Here is a 26,363-nt window from a genome sequence, read left to right as displayed (position 1 = left end):
CCACATGGAAGAAGCGGAATGAAGAGGAGAACAAGAAGGGGGGAAGGGAAGGAAGCAAAAGGAAGGGAAGGGAAGGAAACAGAAAGGAAGGGAAGAAGAATATCAGAAGGGAAGGAAAGGGAAGCAGAAAGGAAGGGAAGGGGAGGATACAGAAAGGAAGGGAAGGGAAGGAAGCAGAAAGGAAGGGAAGGGAAGGAAGTAGAAAGGAAGGGAAGGGAAGGAAAGCAGAAAGGAAGGGAAGGGAAGGAAGCAGAAAGGAAGGGAAGAAGAATATCAGAAGGGAAGGAAAGGGAAGCAGAAAGGAAGGGAAGGGAAGGAAGTAGAAAGGAAGGGAAGGGAAGGAAAGCAGAAAGGAAGGGAAGGGAAGGAAGCAGAAAGGAAGGGAAGGGAAGGAAGCAGAAAGGAAGGGAAGGGAAGGAAGCAGAAAGGAAGGGAAGGGAAGGAAGCAGAAAGGAAGGGAAGGGAAGGAAGCAGAAAGGAAGGGAAGGGAAGGAAGCAGAAAGGAAGGGAAGGGGAGGAAACAGAAAGGAAGAGAAGAAACAGGAAGGAAGGAAAGAGAGGAAGGGGAGAAAGGAGAAATAGAAAGAAGTGAAATAAAAATGAAGAGAAAGAGAGAAACAAAGAAAGAAAGGGAAGAAAGAAAAGAAAAAAAACAGGAATTAAAGGAGAGAAGGGGAGAGAAGAGGATAAACAGACAACAACAACAACAACAGGTAACAACACTATATAGAACACTGTAGATACACTCCGTGGGTACACTACACTCTAGACGCCGAAGGGCCGCCGGTAACCACAGCTCAACACACACTGAGGAGGAGGAAGAGGAGGAGGAGGAAGGGGGTAGAAGAAGGAGGAGGAGGAGGATTGAGGAAGAAAACAAGGGAGGAGGAGGAAGGGGGTTGCACTAAGGTGGGAGAGGGGGTCATATGGAGTTGAAGGAATGAGGGAGGATGTTGGAGGAGTAGGAGGAGGAGGGTAGAGGAGGTAAGGGAAGGGGGAGGAGCGTGGATCACCCCTTCACCTCAAGGTCACATACTCTCCCCCTCCCCCTCCCTTCCCTCACCCCCCTAATAGGTTAACATTATGAACCTTCAACAATTAGTACTTCCCACGCTAAGGAAGGGGAGGGAGAGGGGAGGGGAGATAGAGGGGAGGGGAGAGGAAGGGAAGTGGAGTAACAAGATAAAACAAGGAGGGGGTCATATCAGAGAGAGAGAGAGAGAGAGAGAAAAAAAGCCATGGGAGTGAGAGTAGAAAGGGGAAAGCAGTGCAAAGGTGAGGAAAATACAGACATTGGCTCCATTACCTGCAAATCTCAGGTAAAAAAGGGAGGAGGAGGAGGAGGAGGAGGTGCAAGAAAGTGGGGGAGGGGTAGGTAATGATAGGGAAGGGGAAGGGTGATTGGGGGGGGGGGGTAGAGCAGGTGTGATGTTGGGGAGGAAGGGGTGTGGGGGGTTAAGGGGGGATGGGGAGAGGATTAGGTTTGTGGGAACCGTTTTTTGTTCTCGAATATCAATGCGATAATCTTGACCTTCACCTTGTCTTCATTGTCTCATAATCTGGTTGTGTGTGTGTGTGTGTGTGTGTGTGTGTGTGTGTGTGTGTGTGTGTGTGTGTGTGTGTGTGTCTCTCTCTCTCTCCTCAAGCATTAGTAACATTTCCTCTAAGTCTAACACACATAAATATCGCCAATATAGTCTTGTTTCCAGCTCTTGGGACAGAAAAAAAGAATAAGATCTATCACATCACAGGACATTAACAAATAAAAATAAATTACATGTTTATTTACAAACAATAAACATTATTATGAAGATGGTGCGAGGAAAAGAGGGAATCACAATAGGAGAGCGGTTGTGTACGTTTCCCTCCTTCCCTTTCCTTCCTTGCTTGAGCACCCCGTTTCCGAGGCAACTCTCGAGGCCTGAGGAAGGCACACCACACAGGCCAGTTCAATCAAGTCCACTACACAAGGAGGACGTTCGTGGATGAGCAAACCCAACTGAACCAGCCGAAGAAACTCACTATTTATGTACAGTAAAGAGAAAGAATCACTGCTTGCTGAAATGTAACACTGAGACATGGAGGATTGAAAACACCTTGAAGCCAATACCAGATGAGCAAGGGGACAAAAACTTCCCTGGGGTACTTGTGCTCCATTTTCACACTGTCTACATGGGATCCTTCTCCCTTGCATTGGTTGATAATATTATGAAATACTGCACCACATAAAACTGTTAATTTCTTTGCACCATTATACATTTCTTAAACTTGAGGCTGGTACTGACACTTTGACCTTTAGTGGTGGTACCTCTTCCTGTGCAGCTCATCTTTTTTATATAGTCAGGCAGCATCAACTTCCCTTAATTCCCTCTTTCTTCTACCCATCTTAGTAAGCCCACAAACACAAGGAGGATACTGACAATTTAACTTTTTGTGGTACCTCTTTCTGTACAGTTCATCTTTTCTACCGTCAGGCCACCTCAACTTCCCCAAATTTCTGCTGTCATGGTAAACCCACACTGACTGGTTGGATTTCCAGCACTGTTTCCATCCTCACTGCAGTCCTCTTAGCTACTCCACTGTCACTATAGTCTGGAAGCAAAGCCATGTCTGGATACCACCCATGGCCACCACTAAGAATGTAATGATGCAAGAGCACTAGCGTCTACGCAAGAACGAGGATGTCCAGCTGCTTGCAAAGGATTTCTGTTGTCGCTCTTCTTCTGCCTTCTGGGTGAGGACCATCTCCTGCTCGTGGGCTTTGCGCTGATTCTCCCGGAAGGCAGCCAGCGGGTCGTCAAAAGTCCGATAATAGTCTATCACTTCTCGTACATCGCTAACCTCAGACTCTGCGATGGCTGTCAGGGAGGAAAACAAGGCATTGATACAAAATCTCCCTGTGTTGTCTCAATGTGCCTGCCTAATGGACACTAGTTTCATGTCATTCCCGATCCAATAAACTAGGAGTTAAAACAGAGACACATTTTCCTGCCGCCTTCATCAGTTTTGGAGAATCCACGCAAATCAGTGACTACTAAAGTAACTGCTATGTATTTCCATGTGACTACTTGCATGCTACAAAGGAATGTGAAATTATTTCTAGTAAACACATAATTCTTGAAGTGAAATTATTCAAGAATGCTATTTTTTTTTTTTTTTTTTTACAGCAATGGAAGCAGCTCAAGGGCAGCAAAAAGAAAAACCAATAAAGCCTCCTAAGAGCTGTCCCGACAAAAAAAAGTCGGTGCGAGAGGCCAAAAGACAAGGTCAATTTTGGTTTGATTGAGCTAGTTTTGCTTCATTTCTTGCCAACTAACCAGACTAGACCCCAACTCCCCAAAATGCTCAAAGGTTAACCACATGGTCTCAAGGGTGATCACTAAGACACTAGAGCAACTATAGTCAAACCTTTTCAATTAGTTCATCTGGGCGTTTGATTCTGCAGGTCCTTTCCTCCCCTCTGCTCTGCCGCACAGTCCCAACACCTATTTTTTCCTTTCATATGTTACTATAGCTAACATATGTGAGGAAGGTACAGAATTTGGACTGTGTGGCAGAGCAGAGGGGAGGAAAGGACCGGCGGAATTGAACGCCCAAACGGACTATTTGAAATGGTTTGACTATAACATATTTACTGTCACACTACTTAACAGTATAACACTCACTGCGCAGCATGAAGCCGAGCTCAAGCAGTGACTGGTCCTCCATATTGCCGTCCCAGCGTTTGATCTTGAGGTGGTTGCGGGTGCAGGAGACAGCATCACTATCCCAGTCCACGAAGATCACCTGTAAGGAACACAAACAACATCATTATCATCTGTTTAATGTCAGATATTCAACTCTTGTGAGGTTAGACGGTCAATGGTATGCTTCCAACTATTACTGTCCATTGCCTCAAATGTACAATACTTACTATGTTGACGATGCGTTTAATCACTTGAAAATAATCTACATAGAAGTATACAATAATTTTCAATGAGTATAATGAATGAGAGCCGTACCTAGTCCCAGTATGTATGCAAGACACCAAATCACTATATATGTAAATTCCTAAGCTTTCAAATGTACAATTATTTCAGTTTAAGATTAAATCATATAAGAGAAACAACACACACACACACACAAAAAAAAAAAGATGAATAAAATAAAATAAATAAAAAGTTGAACACAAAATTGAAGCAGCTCACCTTATTCAAATCCCTGTTAAGACAGCTGAGGTCCTTCATGTGTTTCCCTTCCACATAGCGCGTTGAGTCCCTGAAGAGGCGGTACCAGATGTAATTGTTGGGGTCCAGGTGGTCGATGAGAGGATACGCCGTCTATAAAAAATGATGCAAGGCAGTGAAGAGAAGGGAGAACAATCAACCATAAAAAGACCAAATTGCACTGAACTGAAATTAAATACTTCTACATGACACAGCAACTTTGGTAATCACTGCTCATGGGAAGAAGGGTTATGGAGTGAATATTAACCCGGTAGCAGCGGGGATCATATTTCTTAATGGTCCCTCTAAGCAAGAAAAATGAGAAAAAATTATCACTCACACAAACCATTTCATAACATATATCAAAGCATTTGTGATCAGTTTATGCATCATCTATTTTGGGGGGTTTATATCATGCCACAAATTTGGCCCGTCGCTGCTACACAGTAAAGCCACAAATTTGGCCCGTCGCTGCTACCGGGTTAAGGAGCCAGGGTTGTATACTTACGAAGCCCTGTTCATTGGTGTAAATAACTATCTCGAAGAGTGGTGGAGCGCAGTGGTGAAGCAAAAACTCTACTCCAGGTCGCTTCTTGAATCTCCAGCCAGTCTCATACTAGGAAAAGACAACATGGTGTTACTCATGCATGGAGATCATCATCATGCTCACCTATCAAACTTTGAAATTACATTTATGAGTAGCCATGTATAAAGTCCTTTCTGTGCACAATTCTTCCAACACATGCTATGGGAAATTAGGCTGACAATTACTTAATTTATTAGTGCAAAACCTTCAATAATTTTTTCACCACACTAAAATTTCCTTTTACTCCTCCAAAATTATCCTAAAATGAAAGTTACGGGAATGAATCTTACAAAACTATATCGTGACAAATCCTAAGGTAGAGTAAAAAAAAAAAATGGGATGCGAGACACTGAATATTATTCTGCCCTTCATCAAGATAGCTTGCCAAAACCATCTGTACAATTCCAGCCCTGCTGAGCTAGAGCTGAACCTACTGTCCACTCTGGGTGCACCAGCACGTCCCGCAGCTCCATGACCAAGGTGTATGGCGGCTGGAAGTACGGCTCCTTCACTGGGTCCGGCAACAGCTTCTCCCGAGATGGCTCCTGGATCATCTTGTTGACGTCGTGCATACCCTTCCAGGTGCGATAAAGGTACTGCTGCGGTAACATCATGTTGGAGAACTCATCCTGGATAATGTTACCTGCCTCGTCGACGTTTGGGGCTCCTGAAATGATGTGAAGTCAACAAAAGAACAACAATCAAATCATAGGAAATGTTTTATTTGGCTTTGAAACCAAGGAAGAGGCAGAAAATATTAAAGAGATTATATACAACTTTTGGAAAACAGGAGAAAGAAAACTCAGGCGTCCTTTGCAGTAAGGCGGGTGAACTTCTGTAGAGATGCCCATAACAGTCTATCACAAAAAATGCCAGTCATAAGTGTTGGCTATAATTCTGGATAAATACAAAACATTGCCTACCAGCTAATGTTTTGTTTGTGTGTGTGTGTGTGTGTGTGTGTGTGTGTGTGTGTGTGTGTGTCCTCGCCGAACTCACCCCAAGACCATATGAGGAAGCCCCCCATGCCGGTCATCATAACGCCGAAGGCCAGGAAGGAATACTTGAGGGTTCTGAAGGTCTTCTCCCGCTCCTGCTCGCTCTTCTCGCCGGGCTGCTCCTGCTGTGCCTCCTGCTGGTCCTGGCCGGGCGGCACCTTGGCCGCCAGCAGCTCCTCCGCCAGGCTGGGCCGCGGCGGCTTACTGCTGCTGGCGTGTCTCAGGAGGCTGTGTTGAGCTGTGCACGCCCCCACCCGCGCCGCCCACCCCCGCCCACTTAGCGTCCATAATGTGTTTTGTGATATTTTTAAAGTCCTCACTGACAGCACATTCCTCCTGAAGAGTAAGTGGGCGCAGCGCAGCGAGGCCATGCTGAGGCTGGGGGCGCCGCGCGACGTAAACATTGCCTCGGCGGTCTGGGGCTGGGGCGCAAGGCCTAGGTTTGGGGTTTATTATGTAATTTATTAAATGCTTGTTTTGTATGTCCTCTCTTCATATGTAACAGTGCATTTCAGTTTATTTTCCTTGCCCTACATTGATCTGTAATAGTAGTAACTAGGTTTTATCCTCGGGTCAGTAGATTGGCAAGCTTCGATCATGTAACCTCTGTCCACCTCTAACCACATTGCAAGGACTTGCCATAGATACATGTATATACATATGCATATAAAGTGCCAGCAAAAAAAATCTTCACACTTATGCGGCTAAAAAAAAAAATACACGAATAATTCACGTAAAGATTTCACTTGCCATCCCGCCATAACAACGTAGGATGAGCTTAGTTGAAAAAGAAGGTTCAAGAGACACAACCATTCGACCAAGCAACATCAACGATCAGGAGGCACTGAAGACACTAAATGGATAACCATGTACCCCACCTACTTCACCAACCTTGCTGAATTCATGCCCAAACGACTGCAGATGGTGATCAATTGAAGGGCGACATGACAAAATACTAATTTTAACAAAATATCCACAATACTAAACCCCAAGACTCATTTGACGTCCAGAGAGCTTGCCATCGTATGCCACTATATTGTTGTAGATATATTGTGCTGAAGTAACCTTGTTCTTTGGAATTAATTTAACTTGCTCTTTGCAAAATGCAGACTGCAGCTTCACTGTTACAGATGGTTAGAGCATAAACAAGGATGAGCATCACCTTCACCAGAACCTCAGCCCACTGGGTAGCCTCACCAGTCACCTTATACAGGAGCTTCAAGTTTGTACAAGTCGCTTCCCAAATTTGCTGTCTCTCTTTCCTAAGTTAAATATTGGATTGTTGTAAGCATAGTCAAGGTATTGTGAAAATTGCCTTTATTCTTTGCACATATGTAATCCTGTTTCCAAGGTCAATATGACCAAACAATGGGCCCATTATTTTCCAGCAATGAATTAATAGTCACTTGGTCCAGACTTAAGTGGCTGTCTCCTAGTTCCAGGTTTGGGCACAGCCATGCCCACTTTGTACAGTGTCCCAGCACTGCCGCTCCGTTACTCTGAGCAAACTGTACAGTGTGAGTTTTCCCAACCCAGCATCCAACACTTGATTGTGTCTCGTGAATATAAACAGCATTCAGCATGCATTATGTTCAGCATTGAGGTTTCTACTCTCTTATGGTACACACACACACACACACACACACACACACACACACACACACACACTTTGAAAAGGTTCCTTTTAAAATGCAACCATAGATACTTAAGTACACACACAGACATACACACAAGTATATATATATATATATATATATATATATATATATATATATATATATATATATATATATATATATATATATATATATATATATATATATATATATATATTTTACACCATCACCGGGTCCATCACAATTTGTTTGCTGCATAGACGGGGTGTGGATATGCTGTGTGCCCTTCACATGTCACATGTGATGCCTGGGCTTCTGTATCATGTACATATTAACTTCATGCTTAGCTCCAACACACTCTGCATTTAGTGTTTTATCTTACATTATGCGAAAGGAAGACCCCCAAACTAGTTTGTAGAGAACACATTTATCAATGATATGCAAATGATTTTTTATGATATCCCTCTCAACATTAATGGAAGGACTAGTGGTTAGTGATGGGCTATGAGAGGCTAAGCGAGTCCTTACACAAAGGAAAAACATGATGCAAAGCAATGTGCATAATAATAATTATATGCAGGAGAAACTGTCAGCAGCAGAAGGAAGCAATCAGTTGTGCAATAACCAACCAGACCACTAAAGTACATGTTAGTGAATATGGCCTCTTAATGGGAATAACTGCAGCAGTCAACATTCAACTCACTTGGTTTGCATGCTTCTGCCAAACAGCAACTGAAAACACACATCAATCTCCATCATCACGTCCAGGATGCTGAATGTTTTTATATTACATCAGCGTACTTTATCAGTGTACGGTCAAGCATGTCGCAGGAAAAGATGAGCTTGTGTTCAGGGTGATAGGCTGAGGTGAATAAAGGTAAATGATCAGCAAGGCTGGGGATGGTCGGTGGCACCAACCACAAGGTACTTCAGCACCACACCTTCACAAAGCTGTACCAGCCACAACTCGGTCTCCAGCTCCCAAGCAACACATCCTTCCACAAGTTTGTGTTTACTCTCACTCTTCTTGACAGGGCTTGAGCAGTACTGTGATAAGGTAATTTTCCAAGAGAAATGAGTGTACTCTGGGTCCCTTAAAAAATAAATAAAGTGCAGACTGCATATACACAGATGTATGTGTGTAGTTCACCCTAGGTCTGATCACATGCTGGGCTCATGATGGCCAGCCAGTACCCTCCCATAAAAAGCTTGGAGCTCACAGCTTGATCTACGGGGATTGGTGGAACCTCACACACCCAATCCCCCTTGCTTAAAGAGGGATAGCAACTGCTCCTGTCAATGAAAAACCTCTTTGTGGCCTGAGCAAAGCAAAAAACTCAGCCTGCCAAGCAACAGGCAAGGTTGTTATCCACTGCATCAAAGAGTGGTGTGTAAATGTATATGTGCATGTGTGTGTCAATGTGTGTGTATTCCTGGTTATATCTACCTGGTTGTAGCATACATCATTTGAGGTAAGCATGCTGTTCTGCCTTATTTTCTGCTTCTATCGCACACATCTTTAAGCTCCCGTTATTTCTCTTACCAAACAATTTCCACCGTCAAGACTTCTAATACGACAGTTCAACCTGTTTACACCCTTGCTGCATATTTGCAGCTATTTGTATTCCTCTCCTTGCTTTCCTACTGACCTTCATTGGGAGATATCTATCCGAAACTTCCAGTTACTTATTAACTCAAAAAATCATAACTGAATATCTCTCTCCACCTCTATCTATTCATTTCTAATCTTTCTTTGTATTGAACTTTTTAAAACTTTGGTATGATTTGTTTCCACTCTTTGTACTTTCTCAAAATTGCTTCTGCTTCTTCCAACAAGAAGTCACTGATGATCCTGCATGTGTATTTTGATTGTATGACGGATGCTGCAACTTCATCCAGAGTACTGGGCATAAATACAGTATTCAGCAGGTCTTTCCAAAACTATTCATTAGTTTGTTTGTTTTTAGGAATAAGGATACCCTGTACTGCCACTCTATTGTCATTCTCACCTGTTGCTTTCTTAACTTTCTCTCTGCTTCTTTTGCACATTTATTATTTTTTATTTTATTTCCAAAATATGTTATTTGAATGCAGTGGTCCTGTTTAAAATATTATTCTGCAAATCTAACTCCTCACATTTTGTTGTAGCCCTCATTTATATGTGTGTGTGTGTGTGTGTGTGTGTGTGTGTGTGTGTGTGTGTGTGTGTGTGTGTGAGGAAGAGAGAGATTTGCTTAGAAAAATATTTGCCGTCATCCTGAAGATGCTTGGTAATAACATTTCCTTACACACGCCGCACACGGTATCCCAGACATTCTTTCTTTATACAGAGTTATTGAGTAGAATAAAAATTAAAGACCCATAAAGTGACTAACTGGTCTGTAATCTTGATATTCATATGCATGTGTAGCCTTCAGACAGCCCTCAGTGGGGAGTGCTGGGGAAAGGCTGGGGGTGGCCTCCTTCCCCTTGAGCCCATGACACACAAAGCATTTGTCTTCAGGCCAACACTTAAATACAGGTATGTGGAAATTAACATAAAACTTATGAGTTCATCGGACAAGAGATGAAATATGCATGAAAATATGAGTGAGTGTGTGTGTTTTATGTCCTCATGTACACGTGTGTTTTCCTGCAAGGGTGCAAGCAACTTTGCACGTAAAGTTTAGAATCACAACACACACTGGTCTTCTGTGATCTCTTGTTACTTGTTCAAGGAAGTCTGTCCTCTTCTCCACATTTCCCAGCTTGGCCAGGCAGCAGCCAACACTCTACAAGGGTACAGCCGGGGATGTCTTGCCCTCTGTCTTGGCCCTCTTAGTACCCTCAGATGCAGCCTCCTCGTGTGTGTGGGCACGAGAGGCTGCCACACGCCACTCTAGTGAGTTGTGCAACAGGTCCACATCCTTAGGACTCCCCTGCAATCAGAGTCCACAATTATTGTACAATTCTCTCAGTATAATAAGTGGGCAACAAATAAAGGACTAAGAATTGGACAATAAATATACATGAAAGCATGACACATCTATGATCAGAGCTGACATTCATAACACACCATAGCTAGGAAGATTTTGGGTTGTCCATCTGCATCCAGTGCGGTAAATCGAACACTTTTGTTGCTGGCTCTCTCCACGGACATCTCGGCCCAAACCTGCAAGCACACCACACCTTAGGAACCCTTCTTATTTATTACAGCTTTAATCCTACAAGAGTTTTCTGTCAGTAGTCACTTGAGTATAGCTTTTGTACAACCTTCTTTCCTTGCAACTAATTAAAAGGTATCCAACAATCAACCTGACCTGTGGGACTAATTCAACGTCTTCCCGACAGAGCTTACTCCTCATGCCCAATAGAGCAATCAACTAAACAAAATATTCCCTTCACAACTGACCTTAGTGTTGAGCATGACGGTGAGTGTGCCCTGCGTACGAATCACCAGGCGGGAGCGGATCTCCTTCCCACCCCCACCGCCACCTGCCGCTTCCATCCCACTCTGCTGGCCTCCCGCGTCCCAGTCGTTGAGTCGCAGGATGCCTCGCCCTCGCTCCTGCCACCAGCCACTCACCCATGCATACAACTTGCAATTCATCTGGTGGAGAAGAAGGAAGATTAGCATTCAGAGGATTAACAGCAGAGTAGTGGAAAGGGCAAAAAGATCTCGAGGCTCTCTTGTGGAATGTGAGGTAAGAATGAAGGTCAGAGCTCAAAGGATTATGGGTCAAGTAGAGGAAAGGGTGAAAAATCTTGCATCTCTCAGGTGGAACGTAAAATGAATGGTAAGGATGAAGGGCTGAGTAAAGGAAGGGGTGAAGTATCTTGGGGCTTTCAGGTGGAACGTAAGATGAATGGTAAATATGAAGGGCTGAGTAAAGGAAAGGGTGAAGGATCTTGCGTCTCTCAGGTGGAACGTAAGATGAATAGTAAGAATGAAAGGCTGAGTAACGGGAGGGGTGAAGCATCTTGAGGCTCGTAGGTGAAACGTGAGAGAAATGGTAAGAATGAGACGAAGCAAAGTGTACAGAGGACATAAAATAGAATGACTGAAGTTTCCAGACAGACATCACCATCCCTCACACCCTCTCGGCTCACCTGTAGAACATTGGACTCATTCTCCTCTCCGGTGATCACTTCCACCTCGTCAAACTTCCGCTTCTGGTTCTTCTCCTTTTCCGTCAGCTCGCGTGAAGACTCCGCCAGAGACTGCTGTCCGCTGCCCCATGCTTGCTGCTCCTCCCCCGGCTGCCAATAAATTACACGTTGATCAAACATACATTCGACAAATTACAAAATATTTCCAACTCATATACTTAAGTTAATTATTAAATAAGACCCCATAAAAAATAGTGCCTCTGTGGTGTAGTGGTTAGTGCACCTAGCTATGAATCTGCGAACTTACAGAATAGACGTAAACTTGTAAACCTGAATTCCTTTATACTAATGAATAGATGGATGGATGGACACACAGACTAGCAATTAGTTAAACCACTCTTTTACTTTTTTGGCCATTCTATTACTTTTCTCTTTTATAGTAGCAATGATTAGTAGGCTTTTTTTGTCTTCACTATCTTTTTGTTGCCCTTGAGTTGTTTCCTTTACTGTTAAAAAGAGATAAAAAAAGAAAGAGGTGCAAGATAACGTACCCTAGAAATTTCCGAGGCAGCGTCCGAGAAGAGGTTCCCCGTGTGTGGCTGGCCGTTGGTGGTGGCTGCTGCTGCTGCTGCCGCTGCCCCCGTCGCCATCGCTGCGGCCACCCCCCCGCCTGATGCACCCTCGGACCGCTAAAACACAAAAGGTTCCTGGTGAGGGCCTGAAGCTACATTTTACTCTAGTTTGATTTCAACCTAACCATGAACAAAAGGACCTTATATAAGTTACTCCTGATATGGTAGACATTACGCGACCTACATTCTTGCCACCTAATTCGCTCAGCTTCTTCATTCAATCAATTAATGCTCTACTGAATGCTACTATATTTTGCCATGAGAAGAATCATAGCATTATTGGGGAAAATTGGTATATAGTAGTCTAACTTCCCATTATTGTCAAAAACTTGATTTGGGAAGCTGTTATTGGCAAGATCAAAATGACCTCTCTTACTTTTGTCTATTATGGGAGTGGCGAGTAGTGGCTTTTTTTTCTACATTCTTTTTGTTGCCCTTGAGCCATCTCCTTTGTTGTAAAAATAAATAAACAAATAAATCCTACTATATATAGATGGATGGGTAGACAGTGACAGACTAGCAGATATATAGTTACACTGATAGATAGTTTGATGAATAAAAGAATATGCAAATATCTATGTTATATAAGGATACACAGACAGAATGTATAAAATCTTTGATGAAACGGAAATCAAACAAACCATTGGAAGTCATCGTACGTAATTACTGACCCTGGAGACCTCGGAGGCCGCCTCGGAGAACAGGTTGCCGGTGGGCTTCTCCCCATTGGTGGTGGGAGCCGTTGCATCCGTCGCCAGGCCCCAGCCACCACTACCACCACCACCACCTCCCCCACTGCTGGTCACCCCACCGCCACTCTGAGGGGCACAAAGACATTCCATTCAGACCTTCTAAGGAGATACTTTTATGTAAGCAAGGAAGGTGAGGTAGGAGATACTTTTATGTAAGCAAGGAAGGTGAGGTAGGAGATACTTTTATGTAAGCAAGGAAGGTGAGGTAGGAGATACTTTTATGTAAGCAAGGAAGGTGAGGTAGGAGATACTTTTATGTAAGCAAGGAAGGTGAGGTAGGAGATACTTTTATGTAAGCAAGGAAGGTGAGGTGCAACGTCGCCAGATTGTTGTTCTCAGCCTCTCTTGTTTACCAATTTCCGACACCAAATAACTGGCTTCATATATACCTATCGTTAAAATGGTTGATTATTGGTGTTCCTTGGCAATAGTTATGGGTTGGAAACTGGTAAATATGATGCTCTGGGTACGATAATCTGGCAACGGTGGAGAGGTGAGGGAAAGAGCAGTGAAGGGCAGACAGGCAGTAATTGCATTGGAGAAAGGAAGAAGTGTGAGCATGGAGGTAAAGAGGGGAGTAAGGAACAGTACTTGAACTTGAACTTGCTTTTTTTTTACCGAATACTTTCTACACACTCACATTTTCTAAACATGTATGAGTAATTCCTGCCATAATTACATTTCAAATCAATCTTGAAGATACTCACAGACACTTTTGAGTGTAAATTCTGGCCAAAGATGAAACTGCTGTTGCCAAGGGTGGGGCTGGAGGTGCTGCAAGAAAAATTAGAAGTAAATGATAGGATGTTTTAATTTTCTAACTTCCCTGAGGGCCAATGTTTATGATGAGGAGGGATTAGAACATCTGGGATATGGGTGAATAAAAAGACAGATTAGCTGTATGTAATATGATCCACTAGACATGAATTAAAATAACATAAAGACTCGGAAATGTCTTTGAGTATCACAGCAAATTAAAAATATTTGCAATAAAACAATTTACACTGCTATTCAAATGTTATAATCTCCATTTGATTAATAAAATGTAAATGCTCTCTCCACTGTGCCATCATCCCTCAGCTGCACGACATCCCCAGAACCCGGAACACACAATACAGGTGCAGGAGGTCTGCCACTCACCTGTCACCATTGTCAGAGCGGGACAACGGCAGGAACATGTTTCTGGAGCTACTGGTGGAGTTGGAGATGCTGTTGTTGCCAGTGCTGTTGCTATTACTGCTGTTACTGCTAGCATTCTCTGTGGTCCTTGTGGGGGTCTTGGTGTCCTTGGCAGGTGTGGCTGCCCTTGCTCCTTGAGCCTCCTCCCTGGAGGGTGTGGTGGTAACTTGTGGGGTTGAAGATGACACTTGGCACTGGCTGCTGGTGACTGTAGGTGTGGCTTCTTCCTGCTTGGTGCTGCTGTCCAACACTTTGGTGCTGGATTCCTTTACAGTCTCAGCTTTCTCCCCTGGGCTTTCAGGCACAGCTATTGTGCAACATAAATGTTAGCATTATCATCTTCTTATAAAGGCTCAACAGTACTACTTTGTGAGAGTCAAGATACAGCAATAGAGTCCATAAACCCTATAAATTATCAACTAAACTTTCACACCCCACTGGGTACATTAAGATAAAAAATAAGAGAACATATTATGCCATTTACTCACATTTTGCAAAAGGATTTGGAGGACCAAGCACTGATGGCTTCAGCTTAAATTCAGACTTGGCGGTCTGTGGTGGGGACGAGCCTGTGACTGTGAGGGTTGGGGTGGGGAAGAAGGGGCCACCAGCTGCTGGCCTGACAGGACCTGCAATCCTCCCAGTGGCTCCCAGTGAGGGGGGTCGCAGTATCCCGCTGGAGGTGCCTTTGGGGCCTGCCAGGGAGACAGGAAATGTTTAGGGGTCAAATACTACTGCAAGAAAATTTGATGTAAATGATTTTAAAATGAATGAAGAAATACAGTAATAAAACAATGAAAAAAAGTATACAAGTCTGCTGGACAGTGTTTAGAAAGCCTTGTAGGCGTACCTGAGTCTGTTTGGGAGGAGAGCCTGGACGGGGCCAGGATGGGACGCTGCTCACACGATTCCGTGGAGCCCCAAGTGCCTTGGAGTGTGGCTCGGGCAAAGGGGTTCCCCATGCCTGGGCTGGATAGGCTGGCAGCCACACCACCACTTGATCCACCTATTGCTGATGACACCCTGCTGTGGCTGCTCACAGTACTGCTGTCAATGGTGCTGCTGTTGCTACTCACATCACCTGGGAGAACAAGAAGGGAGAAAGTGTGAAGGGAAAGAATACTAAGAGACAGCTGAGGGCTGGTGGGTGTCAGGCCTCGAGACCTGTCACATTCTCCCCTTTGACACGCTTCCTTAATTCCTAATCCTGTAACATCATCTATACATACATACACACACACACACACACACACACACACACACACACACACACACACACACAGGTATACACTCAAATAAAATACATTTAATGCAACTGCAGACTCTGTTTGTTAGCAATAAAGGAAACCAAGGGGAAATTAATGGATGCTAATAAAAATCAATGTCTAAAATACAGACAAAGGACATATTGTGATGTGGGATAGCATCAAGAAATGTCAAGAAGCAAATATAATCTAAAGAAACTAGATGAATGTAGTTATGAAGACAAAACAATATGAACTGCATGATGTCACAAAGAAAACATTGCAGCTAAATGAAAACACATCCATAAAAAATAAAAATAAAATAAATACACTAAAAAGAATGAAGAGCTACATAAGTAGGCACTAAAATAAAAAAGCAGCTCGTACCCACAAGAGTAACTCCCAGCCACACTCTAGTAACCTGCAGCAAGACCTTCAGCAGAATAAACATTGGCTGCTGTACAGGTTCCTGGCCCTGTCTAGAGTTACTCACTTGTCCCCATCTTTGAGGTGTCGCCTTACAGTTACATCACAACAACCTGCCACCCCAACGCTCCCTCGTCAAACAACTTGGCAGAAAAAGAACTTGGAGGCTCTAGTCCACTAAGATGGTATTGAGGTATATAGAAGAGGAATAATAATAAGAAAAAGAAGAGGAAGGAAAAGAAGATGAAGATGAAGAAGGAAAAGAATAAGATGAAGAAGGTAATGGAAAAGACAATGAGAAGAAAAAGGAAAAGATGAAGAAAAAGAAGAAAAAAAGGAAAAGAAGAAAATGAAGGAGAAAAAAATGAATAAGAATATCAATAAATATAATGATAAAATATATGATAATAATAATAATAATAAGAGTAACAAAATCTACTTACTCAAATGGGATCCTCTGCTTGTACTGAATGTTGAGGAGGAAAAGGATGGGGAGGAGGAGGAAGTGGAGGATTTGCTGGTGGTGGTGGCAGTAGTAGTGGCACAGGCAGAGGAGGAGGAGGAGGAGGAGGAAGAGGAGGAAGAGGATGTGGTGGTGGAGACAGAGGAGGCAGATGAGGAGACAGGGGGGACTACGGGTGACATGTCTCCCTCCTTGCCCGGGTTACCTTCACCACCCTCCTGCAATGACAACAAGGCTTGGTTAGATTGACTGATTAAGGTATAACATCATGATACCACAAATACAGGGTGCTTGTTGAGGTGGGGAGGAAGGGAAAGGTAATAAACATAACTGTCTCTCCTCGAGGAACACAAATATATCCCAACATACAAAAATATTACCATGTGAAAAAGAAATTCAGGAGACAGACACCTTACCAAAGACTGCATGTCAAATCTATAACAACTGCAGTTAAGCAACAACTCACAGTTGTACAAATATCACCATTATAAAGAAGATAAAAAGGCAAAATCACTTTAACCAGTCAATTCTGAATAATAATTAAATATAATTGTGTTAAATACAATTAAATGTATATTCTAGAGATATCTTTCTTAATGCAAAATGGAAAAATGTATCAGTAATACACTTTGTTCACTAAAAGAGCTAGTGAATCTGTCAAAAGTCACTAAAATATTAAAATGTTAAAAAGAGAAAATTAAAATGACGTTTATTGGTTCAAAGCTAACACTACCATGGGTTAGACCTCACCTTGTGTCTGTCAGGCTGCATGGTGGATTGTGAGGCCAGACCTATGGAAAGCAAGATCACATCATTAGCCTGGGACCTATGCACTTCTACTAAAGACACACCCTGCTGCTGACTTCTAGGGATTGAGACGCCGCAGCCTCCACCAAAGAGCTTTGATAAATTTACGGTTTAGGTCATACTACTAATTCAATGAAGAAACTATTTTTATTTGCGAGTTTCTCTTGCTTCAAATTAATTTACTTGGTTTACCATTGTTTTTAAAATAATTTATTTCATAACTCAACTCGTATAGGGGTTTACATTAATACTCTTCTAATTCCTATCCACCCCACTGTAACCTAACAGACAGTAACCTATCGCTGCTTCTTGTCTTGTCTTAGTTTAGGTGATGTTCAACATGGTCGGCTTAGGAGTCCACCGCCCCCACACAGAGTAACCTACTGCAGTTGTAATAATACCAGAGGTTCAATGGGGGTTAAACCTGCTGAATGAAGATGGGGCCAGTAAGCGGACGCCCTACTGGTGGGGGGCTGGCCTCAGGAGATGACCATTAGGGTGTCCCACCCCGCCACTGCCCCCACCGTTACTTTCCCATCGCTCCCTCTACTCAACCCCCGGCCCACCACTGCTTTAACTAACTCCCTGCCCTTACATTTCCTCCCCTGGGTACTTGCCCCATCGCAGCCTCCACAGACTGTCCCCTTCCAGTCCCCACCCATTACCTTAACTAAGTCCCCGCCCCACCACGGCCTCAAATGAGTCCCCCGCCCCTACACTACATTAACTAAGTCCCCACCCCTCCACTACACTAACTAAGTCCCCGCCCCGCCATCACCTCCCCTTGGTACCCGCCCCGCCGCAGCCTCCAGTCCCCACCCATTACCTTAACTAAGTTCCCGCCCCGCCACTACCCTAACTAAGTCCCCGCCCGACCACTGCCTTAAATTGAGTCCCCACCCCGCCATCACCTCCCATGAGTACCCGCCTCCAACACACCCAACGCCAACCACTGTCACCTACATCACCGCCTCTCACTCTTATTCATGGCTCCCTATTAGTTTTTCAGAGGTTTATAAATAGAGCTTGATGAGGAGTTAAAATGTTCCTACTCTCAGCTACAGGAAATAACGGGAGTCGAGCGTGGCGCGGCGGAGAACGAAAATAATGTTCCTCACCCAAACGAGAATCCGCCATTTCTCTCCGCGGATGTGACGTCACTTGAAAACAATAAGCGATTCGTGTGTGAAAGAAAAACCTATAACTACACTATAAGACGACAATGAAGAATTTTTATCCCCTTTTAGATACGGAAAAAAATAATCTTTTGCTCATATATATAGCCTGGTAGAAAATAGGAAACTTTATTATTTTACATTTTACTGATTCATAGGCCTACAAAACGTATATAACCCAGCCATTGACTAAACCCTGACTAAAGTGTGTGAAAAAAATCCTTGCTCATATATATAGCCTGGTAGGAAATAGAAAACTTTATTATTTTACATTTTACTCCTAGATAAGATAGGCCCACAAAACGTATATAGCCTAACCTGACTAATTAAGCTATAACTACACTATAAGACTGCAATGAACAAATTTTACCCTCTTTTAGATACAACAAAAAATAATCTTTTGCTCATATATAGTCTAGTTAGGAAACATGAAACTTTTTTATTTTACATTTTACTCCTAGATAGGCCTACAAAGCTAAAAAGTCATTCCTGGAACCATTTTCTGAGTTAATTTGTGTTTTTCTGACTTTATTCCTTTACTTAAGCTACTCCTACACCATTATAGTTCTTTATATATTGCTTGAGGGAGGGATAGCAAGCTCAATCTTCGTTCTTATTCTATCTATTTATTAATTTCTTCATTGATAAATCTATGGGTAGGGGCTTTTTTTTTTTTTTACTGCATACGGGAGACAGTTCAAGGAAAAAATATATAAAAAATCAACAAAAATGCATGCTAAAAATGAGTTGGTCAGCATTTTATGGGTGGAAAATATATACTGTATTAACTTTATTTATTTCATATGTCAAGGAGGTGGATTTATAGCATACCAAACATGTACAATTCCATTCAACCTCCTAAGTAATAATATGTAGCTTTTTGAGTCTGTTTCTTTTCACCTTTTTCATCTCCTTCACCTTGATTTTCTTATATATTTTACAAAGGGTTCATATTTTATCTACTTGCAACAATAAACTATCAATCAATCAATATCATCAGCTGTTTCTTTTTCATCTTTTTTCTTTTCTTCATCTTGACTTTCATATATATTTCACAAAGGATTCTCATGTTATCTCATTGGCATCCTTATCAGTGTGTATGGTAAGGAAATTCGGCTCTGATACAAATATTTAAATTTATTCCAAACATACATATTTATATTTCTTGCAGGTACTGACAATCACACACACACACACACTTACATGACATAATAGTTGGTCTTGCAGTGAGCTGAAAAGAAGGAAAAAATATATATGTAGTAGTACAGACAAGAATGACAACACATATACACACAAAACCAACCTATCCTTCTAAATTCATCTATAATCTACAAAATAAACTTAGCAATCTTCATATCACTGTTCTCTAGTATCATATCGTACCCATGTTCCAATCCTAGAAAAAATATGGAAGTGGAGTAAATAAAGGAATAAATAAGTAAAGAAAAGTAAAAGCCATGACTTGTTCCTGGCCGTAGTTCTCTCACCTATGAACTCAGTCACCAGGTCACTATCGGTGTTCATGGAGCCGGTGATGTCGTCATTCTCAACCAGCGGGAGGAAGAGCTGCACGAACTCCACGGTGTACGGCGGCGCCACAATCTCGAGCACCTGCAGGATGGAAATGACGGGTTTACATAGGAGGCCGTATTACTAAACATTTTGGTGCCCAAGAACACCTATTTGACAAGGCTTTCGTAGGAGTTGTGGGCATTTCCAGGAGTAGTTTTATGACTCTGGTGCTAGTCTGACTTAAGGAAACACTCATTAGAACCTGACTGACCCCCTCTTTGACCTTTAGAAATAGCTGATGTGAGAAGCAAAAGTGTCTTATAATACCAACTAGGGAGAAATATTAAGACATCTGATGCATGCCTTGGACAGATCTTAAAGCAACACAAGCAAGGCAGCTATAACAGAAGATAAAAGTGAAGAGTGGCCAAAACAGAGGTCAATTTCGGGTCAACTTCATACACACACACACATACCTCCCGCACAAAATAACGGATGAGGGAGATGTCTGTGTCACCCTTGGTGGAGCAGCCCTTAATGTACTCCATGACGGGCAGGACACAGCCACGACTCAGGAGGTTCACCATACGGTCCAGCAGCATCTTCCTTAACTCAAGCTGTGAGGAACGCAAAAAGAAATAGTCACTCAATTGTATTTACATAGTTGCAGTATAAGGGATTTGAGCTGTGTGTGTGTGTGTGTGTGTGTGTGTGTGTGTGTGTGTGTGTGTGTGTGTACCACAAAGTTAGGTACTGCACTATCTCTTGGTTTTGTTGTTATGGAGGAAGAAAGCATAGGAAGTTATTTTAGTCTTTAACCCGTCTGCTGCGATTGGCACGGATTTGTCTTTCACTGGTAGCCTGGTAACATATAGTCCCAGATCTTTCTCTGCCTCTGTGGTGAATAGTGGAGTGTTTCCCATGTGGTATTGGTATGCTGGATTTTCCCTCCCATGGTGCATGACTTCACATTTTTCTTCATTGACTTGTAGCAGCCACTTTTTGTTCCATTCCTATCACTTGGTGATGTCTTCTTGTAGGAAATCCACAGTCAAGGGGTTAAGAACTATTGTCTTGTGTGTTCATGTCAAACAAAGTGGTCATCTTGCTTCAAACATACAAAATGAAGCATGTATATTTTATTTTACCAAACTTTTCATTTCACTATATTCTTTGAGGAACCCCACTCTCATTTACTATTCTCCTCCATTATCCATTTTTCATCTAGTTTTATGTCATTTCACCTAGCTTCATCTCTTTCATCCAGTAAATAATTGCAATCCAAAGATAATATCCCCTCAGTTTCTCTGTTTAACTTCTTCATTCCTTCAGTTCCCCAGTTAAACACCAGCACTCTGAACTCACCTGCACCAGAATCTCCAAGTCCTGAAATTCTGACTCAAACAACTCCACCAGAAGGCTGAGGACGCGACTGTGGAGGAGCGGATGGATGGACACGACCTCATCCAGCAGTGCTAAGTGGGTTGGTGTGGACTCGGTGCAGAGCTTAAAGTAACTTGGCTCCTTCACTACACACTCAATCCAGCGTACCAGACCCACACTCACTGCTGGGAACCTGGGGAAGTAGGTAAAGTTAATACAGAGAGACAGAGAAGGAGGGTTGGAGCAAGAGAACCTTAAACATATAGCAGAGGAACAAGTGAAAAAAAAAAAAAAAAAAAAAAAAAAAAAAAAAGGGGGGGGGTGGTGGAAAAGCAAGTGGAGGAGGAGGAGGAGGAGGAAAAGAGGTACATGAGGAGTAAAAAAAAAAAAAAAAAAAAAAAAAATTGTTGGAGGAGGAAAACACAAAGGGAGTATAAAAGGAAGAAGAAAAATATGAGCAAGAAGAGAGAGAAGAGAAAAGAGAAGATGAATGAAAGTAGAAAAAGAAAATAGACATGAATAGGAAAATAGACAGTTACATTATGGGAGCAGAAAAAGAAAAAAATGGGACCACAAGAACAAAAAGTATAACCAAAAAGAAAATTAGAGAGAGAGAGGGGACAGCTAAGAACAAGGACGGCCCACCTGATGCATTGGTATAGGGTGTTGATTTCGGCGATGAGCTCCATGGCAGACTTCCCGCCCTGGCAGATGGTGTGAACCTTCTCAATGGCTTGCTGTGTGGGTTTGAGGTCGTCTCTGTTCACCTGGGGACACAAGAAGAATGTATCAAGACACCTCTTCATCCGAAATTGACCTCTCTTTTGCCTACTCTTCACTTTTGTCTTTTATGGAAGCAGCGAGTAGCGGGCTTTTTTTTTTTTTTTTCCACTCTTTTGTTGCCCTTGACGTAAAATAAAAATAAAAATAAAAGACTGAAATCTGCCACTCTATCATTCTCACACACACACACACACACACACACACACACACACACACACACAGTTACAGTTATAAAATAAAAGACCATAGACTGAAATATGCTACTCTCTTAGTCTCTCAAATACACACATACATGATACCTTTCTAGCATTACATCAAAGAACACTGAAAACTTTTACAATATGACAAGGTTGCACTTTTACTTACTGCTTACACTGTTTATTATTGTTATACTGAATGAAAGATGTACCTATTCCTCTCTCCTCTCACCTGTCGGGGTCTGTTTCCTTTCTTTGGGGTCTCGTACACACTGGCGCTGTATCCGAGGAGGTAGAAGTACTTGGTCTTGTGTTCCTGATTAACTTTGCTGCCCGGCTTGAAGAGGGCGTCAATGAGCAGCTCTAAGGAAGGAAAAAATAATGAGGTGTGGAGCTAATGTGGACGTCGGGTTGTATCAGAAAGTTTCACACTCTATGCAGACGAATAGAGGATAGATTGAAACTTAACGAACACTTGACTCACTCTTAACTGTATGCCATCATCTCATTTTATTTTTTTTGGAAAAAACAAAAAAAAAAAAATAATATAGTATCAAAAAAAAAGTTTCACTCTCCCACGGAAAGACTTTACAAACACTTGACTCACTCTGAGCTGTGTGCCTCTTCAACATCTTATTTTTAGGGGGTGAAACATTAAAAACATAAAAAATAATACAGTAAAATATATGTAGAAAGTAAGGGCAAACTAGCTAAAGCATCCCAAAATATAAATATAATCAAAAGAAGAGTGAAATGGAGCCAGCCATTTTCTAAACATACACATACACCCATGCACATCTCACTACCACCTCTCCACCTCCCCAACCAAACATCACAGCACAACAAGTTCACAGCCTAATACAACTCCCACGCAAACAAAGCTATACACCCAAGCAAGTGCCCGCCTCACCTAGGAGCTGTGGAATGCGGATGAGGTCTACTGGGGGAGGGTCGGGGCTGCTGTACAGTTTGAAGAGCATGGTGATGTCCGCTGGGTTCAAGGCATTACGGGCCAGCATGGGAGCCAGGGCTTGGGCCGCTCTGGGGTGGGCCATGGCACCATTCAAGGCCAGCTGGATTGGTGTCACATTCAGGCCACTGTCGAAAGAGCAAGGAGATTTATTTACAATCTCCACTTTGAGGATATACAAACAAAGGTCATTTTAATCTTTATAGTAACTTAATACATCCCTGAAACTTCTTCCCACTCAGCTTGTTAACTAGAAATCAGGATTCATATGGGAACAAGTTTTTTTATAGTAACCGAAGAAGCTCAAAAAAAAAACAAAAAAAAAAACCAGCCCACTAAATGCTGTGCCAGTAAAAGAAGAGAATTAAAAGTGGCTGTAAAAGAGGTTGTTGATGCTTAGGTTGAGGCATGTTGAGACTTATATTACTTTTGGCTTTTGTCTTCATCTTAAAAAATACTTTAAAGTTAATTTCCATCACCAACACCACCACTAAGGAAACTCACCTGGTAATGGCATACTTGGTGATTTCCTGCTGCAGGCGTCGGATGTTGTTGCCGCCCTTCGCCTCCTGAGACAAAATCTGCAGCATCACCTGGGCGTAGATGTAGGTGTGCTGCCCATGACACACCATTTTCTGCAGAGAGGCACAAAAACCATCACAATGAGCACCACTGTCACCTCTTTTCCTCTTAGCCAATCTTATGAGCATTTATCTATCTTGTATGATTTTGTTTTCCCTTTGGTCTGTTTCCTGTACTGTAAAAAAGGAAAGAGGAAGAGTGAATAGGAGAGGACTTACAGCAAACTCCACCACTGCTTTGTGTCTAGAGTCCTCGGGAGACTGAAGGAAGTTAGCGGTAGAGGTCTTGAGGATGCGGGAGAACACCTCAATCTGCTGCGCTGCCGTGGATATGCTTGTGATCTCACCCTGGAACCCTGCGTCTGAAATCAGCTGTATGAGAGAACATGAGCATTAGTGAATATGAATGAAAGAACTAAATGAATGAAAAACAGAAAAAATTAAAAGGAAAGTGAATGAAACAAAACAAAAATAAGTGAATGAGAAGAATGACAAGGTTCAATAGAAGACAAGGAAAATTACAAACTCCACAACACAATACCTTGATGGTGAAGTTCAACATGAGACACTCCGGGAACTCCTCTGCCAGCTGGTACACAACTGACCGCCATGTACTATGTTCTATGAGCTCAGTCAGCCACGCAGGGGCCTGAGGGGAAGGAGGGAGGGTGTTAGGGGCAGTACTCATTACATTACCTGTCCTCTTCTATGACTCTCCTGTTCTCTAATGCTGACTACATTTATTGCTCAATATATCACACAAATTTCAGTGTTACCTAAAATGCTGATTCTGTTATCCAAGCCTCACTTATGCCCTTTCTCACCCATCACTTACATCTCCCTCCTCAGTGAAGATGGTGTCTGCCTTCTTGGGGTCAAACGTTTTAAGGATCATCTGCTTGAGGTGGTTTTCTACCATTGCCTGCACATCATTTATACTTGCACCTGGCAGGGGTAAGAAAGAATTCTTAGAACTTATGTGAAACAGTACTGCAGTAGGTACTATCTACATACTTTGCTGGATGGTGAACAGCAAATGCCGGAGATGATAATAATGTTGAGCAAACCTATAATCAGCATTCCATAAAACAATAAGTGCCGTGCTGCCCACCCACCTGCCAGGATGAGCCACTCCGCCATCAGGTTGGCCATTTGTGCCACGGCTTGGTAGTTTTCTGACAGCATCTCAATAACCTGCTCAGGATTCCCTCCAGCTTGGAAATACCTGTAATAAAAGTAATGCTTTCAAAATCCATTTTGTCTCTACAAGCTCAATGACCAAGAGAAAGAACTGAGCATTAGGTTAACAAAAATCACCATATGCTCTTAGCTTCTATATAAATGTCTTCATGTGTTGAAAACACCAAAACCTGGGGAGTATAAACCACCCCTCTCCTGCACCTTTTGAGAGTGGAGAAAATCCCAGGCTCCATGATGAAGTCTGTGCTGGAGAACTGACGCAGACAGTTTGACTGCACATCAGCTGGACTAAGCGCCTCATCTTCCTCCTGCAAGACAGATACATGAGGAAAGGAAAAACATGTACAGAAAATGTATTTGGCAAAAAAAGGAGTATATCAAAGATCACAAAGGAATCGTAAACTACAAAAACAAATCCTTCAAGGTTTTCCGTAATTTATCACATTTTCAGATAAATGATCAAAGTGGCATAAATAACATGTAAAGAGTAAAGGTGCAGGAACTCACCAGAGGCTCCGCGTCAGGAGCATCCTCCCACACGCGCCCCTCAAACTCCTCCTCCATCCTCTCCATCCTGCTTGCTGAAGAGAGACATTAATTACCATATTATACGAGACTTGTTTCGTGCCTTTATGGTGTAGTGGTTGGGTGGCATGTCTTGCTACGAATCCACAGGACTGGGTTCAAATCCCAGCCGAGGCAGTTGGCACTCAGCCCACCCAGATGTTCACCTCCTATAACTCAAAAACTATGTATTTGCTACACATTTCATGTTTACCGCCGCATTCCCCGCAGTCTCAAAGGTCCCCTAGCCAATTTTGGTTGCGAGGGGTGAGTATGGGCAAGGACTAGAATAATACCAGGCCATGCCCTGCTACAGCATATGCTTCCAACTTCACCTTTACCTACAGTTATGCTACTCGTTCACCAACTGACCCAAGCACAGGATTTGCGAATACTCTGATGACAGTTGGGCGTTTCAGTAACAAGGTAGAAATAAGTTACGAGTGTCTAATCAACATAATTTTGAATCAGCGACTTTTTGGATGCACAGGATAATGAGACAATATTTGCCTCACCTCCTGAGGGCCTCGCCGCCACTCCTGCGCTGCTCGTGACACAACACTTCTTATATGCTTTAACACTTACCTGCTGGTGCTCACAAACGAGTATGAGAATGTGGTTGTTGCTGGCGGCGTTACAGGGCTGTGGCGGCCTTCAAATTTCCGTCGCGGGGTCAGCACGGACGCCCGCCACCTCCGCCTCCCCACGTAAACATAAACAACAAAATGGACAGTCTCACCGTCTGCTTGGTCCCGTCTAATTTATGTTTTTCTTTCATATATGCCACAAAAATGAGGATACTATGGAGGCATTGCAAAGCTTTATCCCCAATTCGACTACTACTACTACTACTATTACTACTACTGGTTGATTGATTGATAGTTTATTGTTGTAGGTAGGCTATACGACAAAGGCGACTATTACTACTACTACTTGTACTACTACTACTATTACTACTATTTCTACTACTACTACTACTACTACTACTACTACTACTACTA

General features: G+C 42.7%; 3 protein-coding genes across 5 annotated transcripts; all 3 read right to left on the bottom strand.

Moving 5' to 3' along the window:
• Positions 1–1,768: 1,768 nt before the first annotated feature.
• Positions 1,769–6,218, bottom strand: LOC127008340 (mitochondrial import inner membrane translocase subunit TIM50-C-like). Its single transcript, XM_050880232.1, has 6 exons — positions 5,791–6,218; positions 5,226–5,458; positions 4,714–4,821; positions 4,188–4,319; positions 3,666–3,786; positions 1,769–2,858 (listed from the first exon to the last, which is right to left on the bottom strand). Exons 1-6 carry the CDS (start codon positions 6,191–6,193, stop codon positions 2,659–2,661), a joined length of 1,197 nt encoding a protein of 398 aa, XP_050736189.1. The 5' UTR covers positions 6,194–6,218; the 3' UTR covers positions 1,769–2,658.
• Positions 6,219–7,089: 871 nt separating this feature from the next.
• LOC127008339 (ran-binding protein 3-like) lies at positions 7,090–18,167 on the bottom strand. 2 transcript variants are annotated; one of them, XM_050880230.1, is made up of 13 exons: positions 18,116–18,167; positions 16,941–16,981; positions 16,171–16,408; positions 14,908–15,138; positions 14,546–14,752; positions 14,019–14,364; positions 13,586–13,652; positions 12,786–12,944; positions 12,046–12,183; positions 11,495–11,644; positions 10,797–10,994; positions 10,461–10,556; positions 7,090–10,323 (listed from the first exon to the last, which is right to left on the bottom strand). In XM_050880230.1, exons 1-13 carry the CDS (start codon positions 18,132–18,134, stop codon positions 10,177–10,179), a joined length of 2,037 nt encoding a protein of 678 aa, XP_050736187.1. In that variant the 5' UTR covers positions 18,135–18,167; the 3' UTR covers positions 7,090–10,176. The 2 variants fall into 2 exon arrangements, with proteins under 2 accessions (XP_050736187.1, XP_050736188.1); XM_050880231.1 differs by having other exon boundaries at positions 12,798–12,944.
• A 1,124-nt stretch (positions 18,168–19,291) lies between these two features.
• LOC127008338 (negative elongation factor D-like) lies at positions 19,292–26,095 on the bottom strand. Of its 2 annotated transcripts, none has more exons than XM_050880228.1 (15): positions 25,948–26,095; positions 25,306–25,379; positions 25,000–25,106; positions 24,714–24,823; positions 24,434–24,543; positions 24,140–24,247; positions 23,818–23,970; positions 23,522–23,652; positions 22,958–23,145; positions 22,280–22,410; positions 21,713–21,834; positions 21,050–21,260; positions 20,161–20,301; positions 19,660–19,783; positions 19,292–19,403 (listed from the first exon to the last, which is right to left on the bottom strand). In XM_050880228.1, the coding sequence occupies exons 2-15, from the start codon at positions 25,369–25,371 to the stop codon at positions 19,372–19,374; spliced, it is 1,734 nt and encodes a 577-aa protein (XP_050736185.1). In that variant the 5' UTR covers positions 25,372–25,379; positions 25,948–26,095; the 3' UTR covers positions 19,292–19,371. The 2 variants fall into 2 exon arrangements, with proteins under 2 accessions (XP_050736185.1, XP_050736186.1); XM_050880229.1 differs by having other exon boundaries at positions 25,306–25,372; positions 25,944–26,078.
• Between the last annotated feature and the right edge of the window lie 268 nt (positions 26,096–26,363).

This window comes from Eriocheir sinensis, chromosome 37, assembly GCF_024679095.1.
Source record: "Eriocheir sinensis breed Jianghai 21 chromosome 37, ASM2467909v1, whole genome shotgun sequence".
In the NCBI taxonomy this organism is placed as follows: Eukaryota; Metazoa; Arthropoda; class Malacostraca; order Decapoda; family Varunidae; genus Eriocheir; species Eriocheir sinensis.
Note: the sequence above shows the minus strand (reverse complement) of the source record. Positions and strands in the feature narration are given on the sequence as shown.